This window comes from Podarcis bocagei, assembly GCF_964188305.1.
Source record: "Podarcis bocagei genome assembly, chromosome: 18".
NCBI lineage: Eukaryota > Metazoa > Chordata > Lepidosauria > Squamata > Lacertidae > Podarcis > Podarcis bocagei.
In genome coordinates, this window is record NC_138144.1 from 7,299,088 (window position 1) to 7,312,970 (window position 13,883).

Sequence of the window (13,883 nt, forward strand, 5' to 3'; positions counted from 1 at the left end):
AAATACTAATCTGTGTGGATTATATAATGTTTCCTCCATCCCATTCATATGAATATCAGTTTCACTATTTTTAAAGAATTCATTTATTGCAGGGAGGCAAATAGGTTCTTCTGGCACGTGTTGCCTTTCCCGCTCACTATCCTAGAGATCAACCAGGATCTCAGGCTCTTACCCAACATCACCCTGGGCTACAACATCTATGAGAACCATTTCGATGCAAGGTTGACTTCGGACGCCATGCTAGAGCTGCTTGCAGGCAGTGGATGCAATATTCCCAATTATCACTGTGGAGAACAGAATCACCTGCTGGCTGTTCTTGAAGGAGGCAATACTTTCATCTCAAGAGTGATTTCAGCCTTGTCAGGCATCTACAAAATCCCACAGGTAAGTAGTGGGAGAGCATGGAAGCACAGAGAAGTTCAACTCCGTAAAATACTACTAAGCAGGGATATTTTTTTTAAATGGGAAAATCCTGAGCTATGGATTCAACATCCCTTATTCAAAACTGAGCCTTCACCAACTTGACACCTCCAGATGTTTCCGACTAAAATTCCCATCAGCTTCAGCCAGCAGAGATTTAGATATCAGTCATTTCAGATAATTAAAAATCTTATGCTGAAAGTAAAATAAATTGGTGATCTTTTGCTTTCCTTGCTAGATCAGTTATGGCTTCACTGCCCAGGTTCTCGAAGATAAAAACCTCTTCCCTTTTGTCTACCGGATGATTCCCAAAGAGGAAAGTCAGTACCAAGGGATTGTTGAATTGCTCCTGTATTTTGGATGGACGTGGATTGGCCTCTTCACTCCAGACAATGACAATGGAGAAAGATTTGTGAGCGCTGTGAAACCTCTGATGCTCAGCAAAGGGATCTGCATTGCTTTATCAAAAAGAGTACCAGAAAATGATATGGATCGATTTATGAGACCTGGGGAATCTTTTTTCCTATGGAGACAAGTTGGGGTATTTGTTTCCTATATAACCAGTGCACTGAGTATCATAGGACTCGTGGTAATACATCATTTCTATGAGAAGGAACTCGGGGGAAAAGTCTGGATCACAACAGCTTTGCTAGAAATCAGAACTGGCACTTACCTCCCTCCAGATATGTTCCAGTACCTCCATGGTTCTCTGTCCTTTGCAATTCAGACTGGAATAAGGAACAGCAAAGGTGACAAATATAAATTTCAGACCAATATTGGGGATTATTTCAATCAAGCATTTCAGTGTTCATATTCAAAGCATCTGTTGTCCGTGAAAGGCAGGATAAGATGCAGAGAGGAGGAGAACCTGCAGCCATTGCCCCAAGAGGAGCGTGGCAGAGCTCTGTTTCTAGACAGCTATGGCACTTACATCAATGTTCAGGCTGTGGCTCAGGCCTTGCATGCTTCGCTTTCATCTAGATCCCAGAGGAGGCTGATGGTGGAGGAAGGAGAGCAATGGGGACACGCAAGGCTACAGCCGTGGCAGGTATTTCCCTTCCCTTTTTGCAAACTGCAGTCCACACAGATGCTGATCTTGACTGTCGATAAACCTGTAAAATATCATAGTTACTATTAGTATTAGTAATAGTAGCAGACCGCCCAACATTTCTCTGATGAAAATAGGGACATCCCATTCCATAATGAAAATTTTACTGTTGACACCCCGGGGCTTTTTTCAGGGGAGAATTCGCTGGAACTCAGTTTTGGCACCTCTCAGGTGGGTGCCATTGCCATTCTAAGAGGGAAGTGCTCATTTTGAGTTCTGGCGCCTTCTTTTCTAGAATAATAGCACTGTTTATACATCTTCTTCAGTTGCCTCAGCACTCTGGGCAGCTCCCAAAATAAAGAAATTCATACTAAAATATTAAACATATTAAAAAATTCCCGATATAGGATTGGACGCCTTGTGGGTTGGATAACTCCACATCTGCCAACATTTCTCCAATGAAAATAGGGACATTCTAAGCAAAGTTGGGAAATTCCAGGATCAAATGAAAAACTGTCTCTAATTCAGGGACATCCCTGGAAAATTGGAGCACTTGCAGGGTCTGTAGTAATAAAAATGGCTGAATAGGAATTCCACTCTACATGAGATACACGCAGCCCCAAACCATAAGAGGCTGAAGTGAGTAGGACTGAGATATCCATCTTGGCTTCCCGTTTTCTTAATGCTGGTGCTTTCCCCTGCCATTCCAGCTTCACCCTTTCTTAAGAGAAATCCGGTGTCTGAATACTTCCAGAGGCAGACTGTGCTTGGATGAGAACTGGGAGCTACCAGCGGACTTTGATATTGTGAACTGGGTGATGTTTCCCAATATCTCTTATGACATTTTGAAAATTGGGAATATAAGGAGAGAGACGTCTGCTGGAATAAAGTTCACCATTAACCCAGAAGCCATTGAGTGGAACAAGAAATTCAACAAGGTAAGGGGAATCACAAAGGGAGAAGGCTAGGAGATGATTACTATGTTTTTCCTTAAACAACCGCTGAAAAATGACCATATCAGGATATCAGGTTGACCAATGGTGTCTTGACCGTCAATAACAGCTGCAACCACCACTCTTTCTTTTCACAGCAGTTGAGATAGGAGGTGAATTTGGGGTGCTCAAAGAAAGGATAGAGCACAGAGGTCCTCAGAGAAGACACCAGAATCTTCGACAGAAAGGACAACGTAGATAAGAAGAAAAGTGAAAGCCCCTAGTAAAAGTGAACTATTGGGTTTTCATACATGCAGAAGGATGGAAAGTAATTTATTTTAGAAATGATAATTACTGATTTATTGTGGATATTTTAAATTTATGGAGTAAGCTCACTTGTAGATGTTGCAAATGTTAAACTACTGTATGTGCAGAAATTGAGAAGTGCACAGCTGTTGGTGAAGGATGAGAAGTTAAAAAACAACAACCCTATTCTAATATAAGGTTAATGTTAAGGAATGGCATATGAACTAGAAATAGCTAGGACATTCATCAGCAATAAGAGGAAACCTTGCATGCCTCAAAAACAGAGTGAGGGAAACCAATATTTGGAAAAGTGTCATATTAAATTTGTCTTAATTAGTGATTGAGAGATTATCCGAATCCTGAACTTTGGGGAAATCACATTTCAGACTCCATTGCCATTTTCTTTGAAGATTTATTAAGCAGGGAAGCAGGTAAATGGAGAAGCGGAAACAGAGTTCTGTGGTGCAAACCTCAGTTGTCCTGAACGAATTATGAAGAACAAGATATTCTGGTCACCCCAATGGTCAGTGGGGGGTTGAAAGGACCCTGATGAGGGGTCAAAGGCTGCAGTCCAGAGATCCATTTGAACTCACTCTATGAGTGAATTACATACACACAAATACTCCTAACTGTTCCTCTTTCTTGCACCTTCTTGTTTTTCTGGTTAGGCCGTGCCTCGTTCCAGGTGTACAGAAAGATGTCGACCGGGATATGCCAAGGTGGTTCTAGAAGGAAAGCCCATTTGCTGCTATGCTTGTGCTCGGTGTGCGGAAGGGACCTTCTCCGCCCAGGAAGGTGGGTGACTCCAAGGGGGAAGGTATTTCTCGAGAGAGTAAAAACAGGGCAGTAATCCAGTCTCAAACACTTTTTGTGAGATTTCTGCAGACATTGGGGAATGTGGCTCCTTCGTCAACTTCTTTACAATCACCTTCATTATATCCTGGAAGAGAGTTGAAAGGAATGACCATAAGGAAGAAATCTCTAGGATTTCTTCAAAATGTAATTGAGTTCAGATCATTAGGGATGTAAGTGATGTTGCAGCCACTCTTTTTCTCTTCCCCAGATGCAGAACATTGCACCAAATGCTCAGAAGATCACCATTCAAACAAGGACAGAGATCAATGTGTCCCCAAGATTACCACCTTCCTGACTTATGGAGAACATTTAGGAATGTTTTTGGCTTCCGTTGCCCTCTTCTTGTCCTTAACAGCAGGCATTGTGTTGAGAATCTTCATTAAATACAAGGAAACTCCCATAGTCAAAGCCAACAACCGGGACCTCTCCTACATCCTGCTCGTCTCCCTCCTGCTTTCCTTTTTGTCCTCCTTCCTCTTCATCGGGCGCCCAAGGAAAGAGACCTGCCTTCTCCGACAAACGGCCTTCAGCATCATCTTCTCAGTTGCTGTTTCTTCTGTCTTGGCAAAGACCATCACGGTGGTGCTGGCCTTCCTGGCCACAAAGCCCGGGAACAGGGTGAGGAGATGGCTGGGCAAGAGTCTGGCCAACTCCATTGTCATCTCCTCTTCTGGGGGGCAAGTTCTCATCTGCACCATCTGGCTGGGCTCTTCTCCCCCATTCCCAGAGCCCGACATGCGCTCCCGGGTGGAAGAGATCATCCTGCAATGCAACGAAGGGGCCGTGGCCATGTTTTACGTTGCCCTCGGCTACCTGGGCTTCTTGGCTGCCACCTGCTTCACGGTGGCTTTCCTAGCCAGGAAGCTGCCTGGCTCCTTCAACGAAGCCAAGCTGATCACCTTCAGCATGCTGGTCTTCTGCAGTGTTTGGGTGTCTTTTGTGCCCACCTACCTGAGCACCAAGGGCAAGTACATGGTGGCCGTGCAGATCTTCTCTATGTTGGCCTCCAATGCTGGGCTCCTGGGCTGCATCTTCCTTCCCAAGTGTTACATTATTGTGCTGAGGCCTGATCTGAACACAAAGGAGCACCTGACAACCAGAAATTAAGGGGACATCTGATTCTTAAAATAGTCCATGTTCCTGATGTCCAGAAGTGCATAAAGGAAACACACATACTTATCCATGTTGCTCCTTCTCCACCTCTGACAGAGATTGTGTTCATTCTTAGCCCAGGTTTTAGGGAAGTCCTGTTGACATGAACAGTAAGATGGGAGGAAATGTTTTGCTATCTTGCTTTGCCAATGACTACAACGAGTTCTGATCTACTGCCCTTAGTTTGTAAAGTTTTAGCATTTAAACATTTTTTGCTTTGAGAAGTTATATTTATCTCACAATAAGATAGGCTGGAGGGAGGGAGGAGTTAGGTCTTTGAGTGTGATTCCTTTGTCCTAACTACCTATTAACCATATCAATTCTGATATTCAACAATAGTTTCTAGTTATGTCATTTCTATTTATTGAATTTTCTCCATTTTCTACATGTATGCTGTATCATTCATAAATACACTCCATCTCATTTTGTTCTCCTATGCTTTGTATATCAATAAACTGAGAAATTCATTTAAGACATCTTCCGTAGTCTGTTGGTTTAATTTCTGTATTGTGTAAGCTCTGCTCCCTGTTCCAAAGAATAGCAACTGACCTTAGCCAAGCCTTGACTGGAGTACAATGGATTTTATTGCGTTGTCCGGGATATGACACATTGTGCCCTGATGTTGAGTGGATCACCAGATTACGAGTGAGCCAGCAAGAAGTTTAGCATTGGAGGGAAGCAATGAGACGATGCCAGATAGTTGTATTCCCTGCCTGCCAAACCTTTTAAGAGGAGGCATCTTATGCTCAGTCAGGAAGGAAGAGCGAGAGGCCTCCTCCTCCAACTCAGGTTCCTCCCATTCAGGTCCCCATTATAGAGCAAAGCCAAGATCAAAAGGGCAAGTAAAAATAATTGACAGATCAGCCACTGACATTTATATTAATTAGTCAAGATTGCATCCTACTTAAACTTTCATCACTTCAAATTGGTGGAAACTCTCATTCTTATTACGATTCAACTTGTAGCATTCCAATGAAGGGTGCTATATAAATTTAAGCTGGGAGGAGCCTCTCCTCTGGCTTGACTTATTTCATTATTATTACTAATATTATTAAGTAATAAAGTATGAATTTGGGGGGAGGGGAATACATTACATTAGTGTCCAGTCATTGCATTTCTATAGGATACTTCATTTCAATCAATCAATCAATCAATCAATCAAATCTTTATTACAGTAGTAGACCAGCATCAGTAGAGTGGGGTACAATCATTTTCAGTCTGTAAAACGTTTTGGAAAGCAAAAAGGTATTTAACACAAAGTATATATAAAAGTCTAAAAGACGCTAAAAGAAGGGTTTAGGAGCATTAGGAAGAGCATAAAAGGTTAGTATATAAAGACTATGGCCACCAATTTACAGAGCACTCTGATATGAGTGTTCATTAAATCTAGTTTAATGATGATGATGATGAAAAGGTGTGGCAATGGAGGAGTGCAGGGAAAAGAAAACTCCTTGCACTCATTCTTTCTTGCTAAAGAATTAAAAGATTTCTCCGCTTTTCCCTTGGGTGGTGTGTTCAGCGGTCACCCTCAGGGGAAACAGGTCCCCCCCCCTTGGAGGAAATGGACTGATCGGAACCTGGCTGTGACATCGGCTCAAAATCCCAACCTCAGCCTTTTGGTGGTTTGTCTGCAACTGAATCAGAAAAAACTGTTATTAGACACCGAAAAAGCAAAGTCTGAAGACTGATGTCTGGGGAAATGGTGAGGGGACCAACAGGAAACTGCTAAGGGAGTTTTGAGTCCTTTTATTCTGTTGCAGTTGCAGAGAAAGGAGGGTGGGGGGTTGGGGTCCGCCCCAGGTGTCATCACTGAGGGGGGTGGGAAAAGGACATAAAGCCGAGTTTAAAATAAAAATAAAAATTGGGCTCACCAAACCTTTTAGTTGAGTCAAAAAACACGGCTGGCACTGCGCGCCACACCACGGGGGCTGGCACTTACCGGGGGGGGGCTGCAGAGTGCCTGATCCACGCATCTCTCCTGGGAGTGACGTGGTGGCTTGGGCCCCTGCAGGCTGGGTGCTGCCTGAAACAGAAGCGTGGGGCTTGCGTCTGCCCCCTGCCTCTCCCTCAGCCGCCCTACAGCTGAGGGGGAGGCAGAGGATAGGCTCCAGAAACCGCCCCCCACCCACAGGACCCCCGCGTTGAACCGGGCACCCGAGCGGCTGGCTATGCCGCTGTTCTGTTGTTTGAATTATGGGTGCCTTGAGAGTGAATGTGCTGTGCTTGCTGCCCCACTTGTCCTGATGGACCAGCCCCCCATGGCGCCAGGGCTGTAGGGCTTCCCTGGCTAGCAACTCAACGTGGGCAGGAGAGTTTGCCTTCTGGGTTCCTCTCTCATTTTGGGATGCTCTCTTTCTCCTCTCTCCCCACCATCAACTCTGGGGTCCTGTCTCTGCTAGCAGTCAGCCATTGAGGAGGACATTCTCAATGACAAGGAGGATGAAGGAAAAGGCGAGAAGGAGACCGCAAGACGGCTGGATCTCCTCAGCCCTGACTGGGTAGGTGGCCGTGGCCTAAGCGGTGATTGGCAGAAGGGGAGGGGGGCATATCAACCGTAGGATGAGACTGTTGTTTCAGTTATGGGTGCCTTAAGATGTAATGTTTGGTTGCGTTTTTTAATTGCTCGTCTTTTGGATCTTTTCCTTGCAGGTTCCAAGTATGTCACCATTTTCTAGTGTTTCCTCCCTGTCCTCCCTGGATTCCCTTTGGGACTCCCTCAATGAGGTACGTAGCAGACAGAGCAGGAGGGAAGCCCTGCTGAGCTGGGCAACCCTGAGGCTGGGGAAGAGGAGGAGGAGGAGGAAGCCGGCCGGCCGGTCAGGCCACCTTCTGGACTGGTCGTGAGCAAGGGGGCAGGCAGGCAGGCAGGCAGGGGGCTGCTAAGGGTATGCTTGCTGCCCCACTTGTCCTGATGGACCAGCCCCCCATGGCGCCAGGGCTGTAGGGCTTCCCTGGCTAGTGGCTCTATGTGGGTTCCTCTCTCATTCTGGGCTGCTCTCTGTCTCCCCTCTCCCCACCACCACTGCCACCACCTCTGGGGTCCTGTCTCTGCCGGCAGTCAGCCTCTGAAGTGGCTCTCAAGGAGGAATAGCCACAGGAAGAACTAGCGAGCCCCCCAGAGGAGGACGGGGAAGACCAGGAGGACGGGGAGGCCCTTGATTTGCAGTGCCCCCCACCTGGGGAACACCTGGAGGCAAGCGTAATCGAGGTAAGATGAAACATACACTCATTCATGACATATGAAAAGCTTCCCTGAACAGGGCTGCCTTCAGATGTCTTCTAAAAGTCAGATACCGACTCAATGCGGGCAGGAGAGTTTGGCTTCTGGGTTCCTGCCTGTCTCATTTTGGGCTGCTCTCTTTCTCCCCTCTCCCCCCCCCCACCACTGCCACCACTTCTGGGCTGGTTCCTCCATCCTGTCCAGGCCAACAGTCATGCTCTGAGGATGAAATATCCCATGACAAAGTGACAGAGGAGGAGGGAAGCCAGAGTGTCCAGAGAGACCCTTGTAGTGTCAAGCCGGGTTGCAGAGGGCTCTGGGATGTCTGTCCCCTCTTCCCAGTGCTGCTGACAGCCCTATTCCTCCGCAGTTCCCCGAAATGGATATCGGTCCAGACAGCTCCCTGAGCTTAGACCACGAAGCCGAAGAGAGCGACACCTTCTGGGACTCTGTAGACCTCAAGGAGGGACGTGGCAGACAGAGGAGGCAACCTGTAAAGAGCTGTTAACAGAAGCAGAAGATCAGTTAAAGTTGAAAAAGTTTGAGTATATCAGAGATTTACTAACAGATTGGTTACAGTATTATCAATTAAATTATGTTTTCAAACTTGATTAAGAAATATGTCTTAAAACGGAGATAACAAAATTCGAAAGAGATCTGTTGGGAAATACGGTAATGTGAAATTGCTATCTAAAATGTATAAATTGATTTTAGAATGGTATACTAACGATGAAGAAGTTATATCTGTAATGATACACTGGGCAAGAGATTTTGGTTATAGTTTTCACAATGGGAATAGTTATGGAAGGAATTTACAGCTTGCTGCACGTTGAAGGAAAGTTACATGAAAATGATGAATTGTTGGTACCCGGCAGCCAGTAAACTAGCAAAAATGTACAGAACAGGTTGAAACATGTGTTGGAAATGTAAGAAGAAGGAAGGTACATTTTGTTACATGTGGTGGACATGTGGGGTGGTAAAAGAATTCTGGGAAATGATATATAATGAAATGAAAAAAAAATGTTTGAGATAACTTTTGTTAAAAAAATCCAGAAGCTTTATTATTAGGGATGACAGGTGCTGAACTACCAGGAGATAAGAAAAGACTGTTTATGGATGTGGTGACAGCAACATGGATGCTCCTAGCCCAGAGGTGGAAAGAAGACAAAGGACTGACCAGAGAAGAAGGGCAGACCAAATGGATGGAGTAGGCGGAAACGGTAAAGCTGAAGTGGTAAAGCAATCAGGAAGATCATATTTTTACAAGGGACTGGAATGATTTATTTATTTTTTAAAAATATATAATTTTTAATTATTTTTTTAACATATCGTTTTCAATGGTAATTAAACATCCTTTTACATCTTATTCAAATTTTTGACTTCCATCAATCCTGTCTGAACTGGAATGATTTTGTAACCTTTTTGGGAGACCACAGTAAGCAGTTGAAAAAAGCAGCAGTTATATAACCAACACTTGCAAAGCAATGTGAACTTTGGAAATTGTGGATATATACTAGATAGATTACAATGAAAGATGCAGGAACGCTGTCCATCCATCTATCTATCTATCTATCTATCTATCTATCTATCTATCTATCTATCTATCAGAACCCAGGGAGGGAGGTCCGAAGGTTTGGGTAACCTTTTATCTTGTTTTTAATTGAATGGAATAATTGTTATGTATATATATTGTGTAAAACCAAATATATACTGTTAAGAGTACATAACATATACAGATACATACATACACACACACACACACACAAATGGGAAGAAATCCCTCACCCCCCAGCTTAGACTACGAAGCCCCTGAGGGCGTGCAGAGTGCAAATCCCCCCAGGGGCCCCTCTCTCCCCCGGGCTCACCTGGGGGCCCTGCCCCTGCCAGCCTCTCCGGCCTCTGAGGGCACGCAGAGTGCAAATCCCCCCAGGGGCCCCTCTCTCCCCCGGGCTCACCTGGGGGCCCTGCCCCTGCCAGCCTCTCCGGTCTCTGAGGGCGTGCAGAGTGCAAATCCCCCCGGGGCCCCTCTCTCCCCTGGGCCCACCTGGGGGCCCTCCCCCTGCCAGCCGCTCCGGCCTCTGAGGACGTGCAGAGTGCAAATCCCCCCAGGGGCCCCTCTCTCTCCCGGGCTCACCTGGGGGCCCTCCCCCTGCCAGCCTCTCTGGTCTCTGAGGGCGTGCAGAGTGCAAATACCCCCAGGGGCCCCTCTCTCTCCCGGGCCCACCTGGGGGCCCTGCCCCTGCCAGCCTCTATAAACTTTGTATATTAATAAATTGAGAAATTCATTTAAGTTCTCTTCCGTAGTCTGTTGGTTTAATTTCTGTATTTTGTAAGCTCTGCTCCCTGTTCCAAAGAGTAGCAACTGACCTTAGCCAAGCCTTGACTGGAGTACAATGGATTTTATTGCGTTGTCCAGAATATGACACATTGTGCCCTGATGATGAGTGGATCACCAGATTACGAGTGAGCCAGCAAGAAGTTGAGCATTGGAGGGAATCAATGAGACGATGCCAGATAGTTGTATTCCCTGCCTGCCAAACCTTTTAAGAGGAGGCATCTTATGCTCAGTCAGGAAGGAAGAGTGAGAGGCCTCCTCCTCCAACTCTGGTTCCTCCCATTCAGGTCCTCCTCCTCCAACTCAGGTTCCTCCCATTCAGGTCCTCCTCCTCCTACTCAGGTTCCTCCCATTCAGGTCCTCCTCCTCCTACGCAGGTTCCTCCCATTCAGGTCCTCCTCCTCCTACTCAGGTTCATCCCATTCAGGTCCTCCTCCTCCAACTCAGGTTCCTCCCATTCAGGTCCTCCTCCTCCAACTCTGGTTCCTCCCATTCAGGCCCTCCTCCTCCTATTCTAGTTCCTCCCATTCAGGTCCTCCTCCTCCTACTCAGGTTCCTCCCATTCAGGTCCTCCTCCTCCTAAACAGGTTCCTCCCATTCAGGTCCTCCTCCTCCAACTCAGGTTCCTCCCATTCAGGTCCTCCTCCTCCAACTCTGGTTCCTCCCATTCAGGTCCTCCTCCTCCAACTCTGGTTCCTCCCATTCAGGTCCTCCTCCTTCAACTCTGGTTCCTCCCATTCAGGTCCTCCTCCTCCTACTCTGGTTCCTCCCATTCAGGTCCTCCTCCTCCAACTCTGGTTCCTCCCATTCAGGTCCTCCTCCTCCAACTCTGGTTCCTCCCATTCAGGTCCTCCTCCTCCAACTCTGGTTCCTCCCATTCAGGTCCTCCTCCTCCAACTCTGGTTCCTCCCATTCAGGTCCTCCTCCTCCAACTCTGGTTCCTCCCATTCAGGTCCTCCTCCTCCAACTCTCAGATGGGCAAGTGAAAATAATTGACAGAACAGCCACTGATGAAGCATTTAGAATAGGTTAATAAGCCAAGATTGCATCCTACTTAAACTTTCAACACTTCAAATTGGTGGAAAGCTTACTAAGTTCTCAGTCTTATAGCAATTCAACCTGTAGAATTCCAATGAAGGGTGCAATATAAAATTAATAAATAAAGGTCCTAAGAAAGCTGACTACCGTATTTTGCGCCCCATAAGACGCTCCGGCCCATAAGACGCACCTAGTTTTTTGGGGGGGAAATAAAGAAAAATAATTTTATTTCCCCCCCAGGTGCGGGGCTGGAAGAACCAGGTCGGGGAACAGTGGGAAGGCACGCTCTGCCTCCCCGCTGTCCCCCGAGCTTGTGGGGCTGGCGATGGGGAGAAGTGCACCAGTCCCGGGAGGGCAGGCAGCTCTGTGCCGCCATCCCGAGGGGGGCGGGACTTAGCGCCCCGCTCGGGATGGCGGCGTAGACCTGCCTGCAGTCCCGCGATGGCAGGCAGCTCTGTGCCGCCATCCCGAGCGGGGCGGGACTTAGCGCCCCGCTCGGGATGGCGGCACAGAGCTGCCTGCAGTCCCGCGACGGCAGGCAGCTCTGTGCCGCCATCCCGAGCGGGACGGGACCTAGCGCCCCGCTCGGGATGGGGCGTAGACCTGCCTGCAGTCCCCGGACGGCAGGCAGCTCTGTGCCGCCATCCCGAGCGGGGCGGGACTTAGCGCCCCGCTCAGGATGGCGGCGTAGACCTGCCTGCAGTCCCGCGACGGCAGGCAGCTCTGTGCCGCCATCCCGAGGGGGGCGGGACCTAGCGCCCCGCTCGGGATGGGGCATAGACCTGCTCTGCAGGGCCACCGGGAGCGGGGCGGAGCTTCTCCCCCGGCTCCCGGTGGCCGGGCAGAGCTGCGCTGGTCCCAGGAGCGCAGGCAGCTCTGCAGGGCCACCGGGAGCGGGGCGGAGCTTCTCCCCCGGCTCCCGGTGGCCGGGCAGAGCTGCGCTGGTCCCAGGAGCGCAGGCAGCTCTGCAGGGCCACCGGGAGCGGGGCGGAGCTTCTCCCCCGGCTTCCGGTGGCCGGGCAGAGCTGCGCTGGTCCCAGGAGTGCAGGCAGCTCTGCACGGCCACCAGGAGCGGGGCGGAGCTTCTCCCCCGGCTCCCGGTGGCCGCGCAGAGCTGCGCTGGTCCCGGGACTGCAGGCAGCTCTGCGCAACCCTCGGAGCCGGTCTCCCGAGGGTTGCGCAGAGCTTCCTGAAGCCTGGAGAGCGAGAGGGGTCGGTACGCACCGACCCCCCTCGCTCTCCAGGCTTCAGCGAAAGCCTGCATTCGCCCCATAAGACGCACCCACATTTCCCCTTCATTTTTGGAGGGGAAAAAGTGCGTCTTATGGGGCGAAAAATACGGTAGTTTATGTATGTATGCAACCACAGCAGCTAGAACTTTATATGCGCAGAAATGGAAAGAGTGCCCCACCAAGGAGGAATGGCTTATGAAACTGGTGGAAAATGCTGAAATGGTGAAATTACCTGCTAAAATGACCATCCAAAATGACCATCCAAAATGATGGATTGTTTAAGGAAGAATGGAGATCATGGATATATTATCCGTCAAACCATCATCCATACATGAAGTCAAAGGCAGAGGATTATTGAAATACGACATGGGGGCTTACATAATAAAAGCATATATATTTTTAAACATCTGATAAAAAGGAGTAATAAAAACAAACATCGAGAAAGGAGAGGTGGGGAGGCAAGAAGAAATTATGTATTTATTTTTACAAATTGTATAAGAAGAAAAGTGTTCTGGAATACCTATGGAGACTTTATTAAATTTATTTTTTTAAAATATATTTTTATTAAGGAACCATCCAGATTCTTAGGAAGTTGAGGTAATATGAGTCTGTTTTATTATTTTAACTTTTTGTATGTTCTGAAGTAAGTTTGTAAACTTTTTATGATTGTCCTGCCTTATCTTTATGTAAAGCGCCTTGGGAGTTATTGGCCTAACCGTGTAGTACGTGGATTTTATGAAACAGATGAAATGAGTAAGTAAGTAAGTAAGGAGTAAATACTAATAAATAAATGGATAAAGAATAATAAAACTGCTAGAATGCTAGCCTGGTGCAAGGGGCTTGGCGCCTCAATGTGCCTGCTCTTTCTTACATATATTGCCCCCACCTCACTGAACCACCCTTAAAACCAATGCTAACTATCCCAGAGTATTCTGTGGGGGACCTAGGTGTGGGGGATAACCAGTGAGCTGGAGTCTCAAGCCGATGTTTTTAAAATAACAATAAAGATTTATTTTAAAACCAGGTAGTATAATACAAGTGGAGAAACTTAGGTTACTTCAGTAATAATACGCTAGTTCACTTCAATTCGTTTTCACAGGTTTCAGCTTTATAGTTTGGTTCCTTTCTAAGGCGGTACTTTCTTTCAGTTGAAGGTAAAGGGACCCCTAACAGTTAAGTCCAGTCGCGGACGACTCTGGGGTTGCGGCGCTCATCTCGCTTTATTGGCCGAGGGAGCCAGCGTTTGTCCGCAGGTCATGTGGCCAGCATGTCTGGGTCATGTGGCCAGCATGACTAAGCTGCTTCTGGAGAACCAGAGCAGTGCACGGAAACGCCGTTTACCTTC

At 47.5% G+C, this 13,883-nt stretch overlaps 1 protein-coding gene and 1 long non-coding RNA gene across 2 annotated transcripts; one reads left to right on the top strand and one right to left on the bottom strand.

Moving 5' to 3' along the window:
• Positions 1–721: 721 nt before the first annotated feature.
• On the top strand, positions 722–6,322 carry LOC308577550 (vomeronasal type-2 receptor 26-like; the record flags this gene model as incomplete). The annotated part of the gene is made up of 5 exons (XM_081177855.1): positions 722–1,468; positions 2,179–2,406; positions 3,375–3,501; positions 3,770–4,179; positions 6,233–6,322. The coding sequence occupies 5 exons, from the start codon at positions 722–724 to the stop codon at positions 6,281–6,283; spliced, it is 1,563 nt and encodes a 520-aa protein (XP_081033981.1). The 3' UTR covers positions 6,284–6,322.
• Positions 6,323–6,535: 213 nt separating this feature from the next.
• Positions 6,536–9,148, bottom strand: LOC308577766. The gene is made up of 3 exons (XR_014003666.1): positions 8,100–9,148; positions 6,653–7,089; positions 6,536–6,620 (listed from the first exon to the last, which is right to left on the bottom strand). It is a non-coding gene; the product is annotated as an uncharacterized lncRNA (long non-coding RNA).
• Between the last annotated feature and the right edge of the window lie 4,735 nt (positions 9,149–13,883).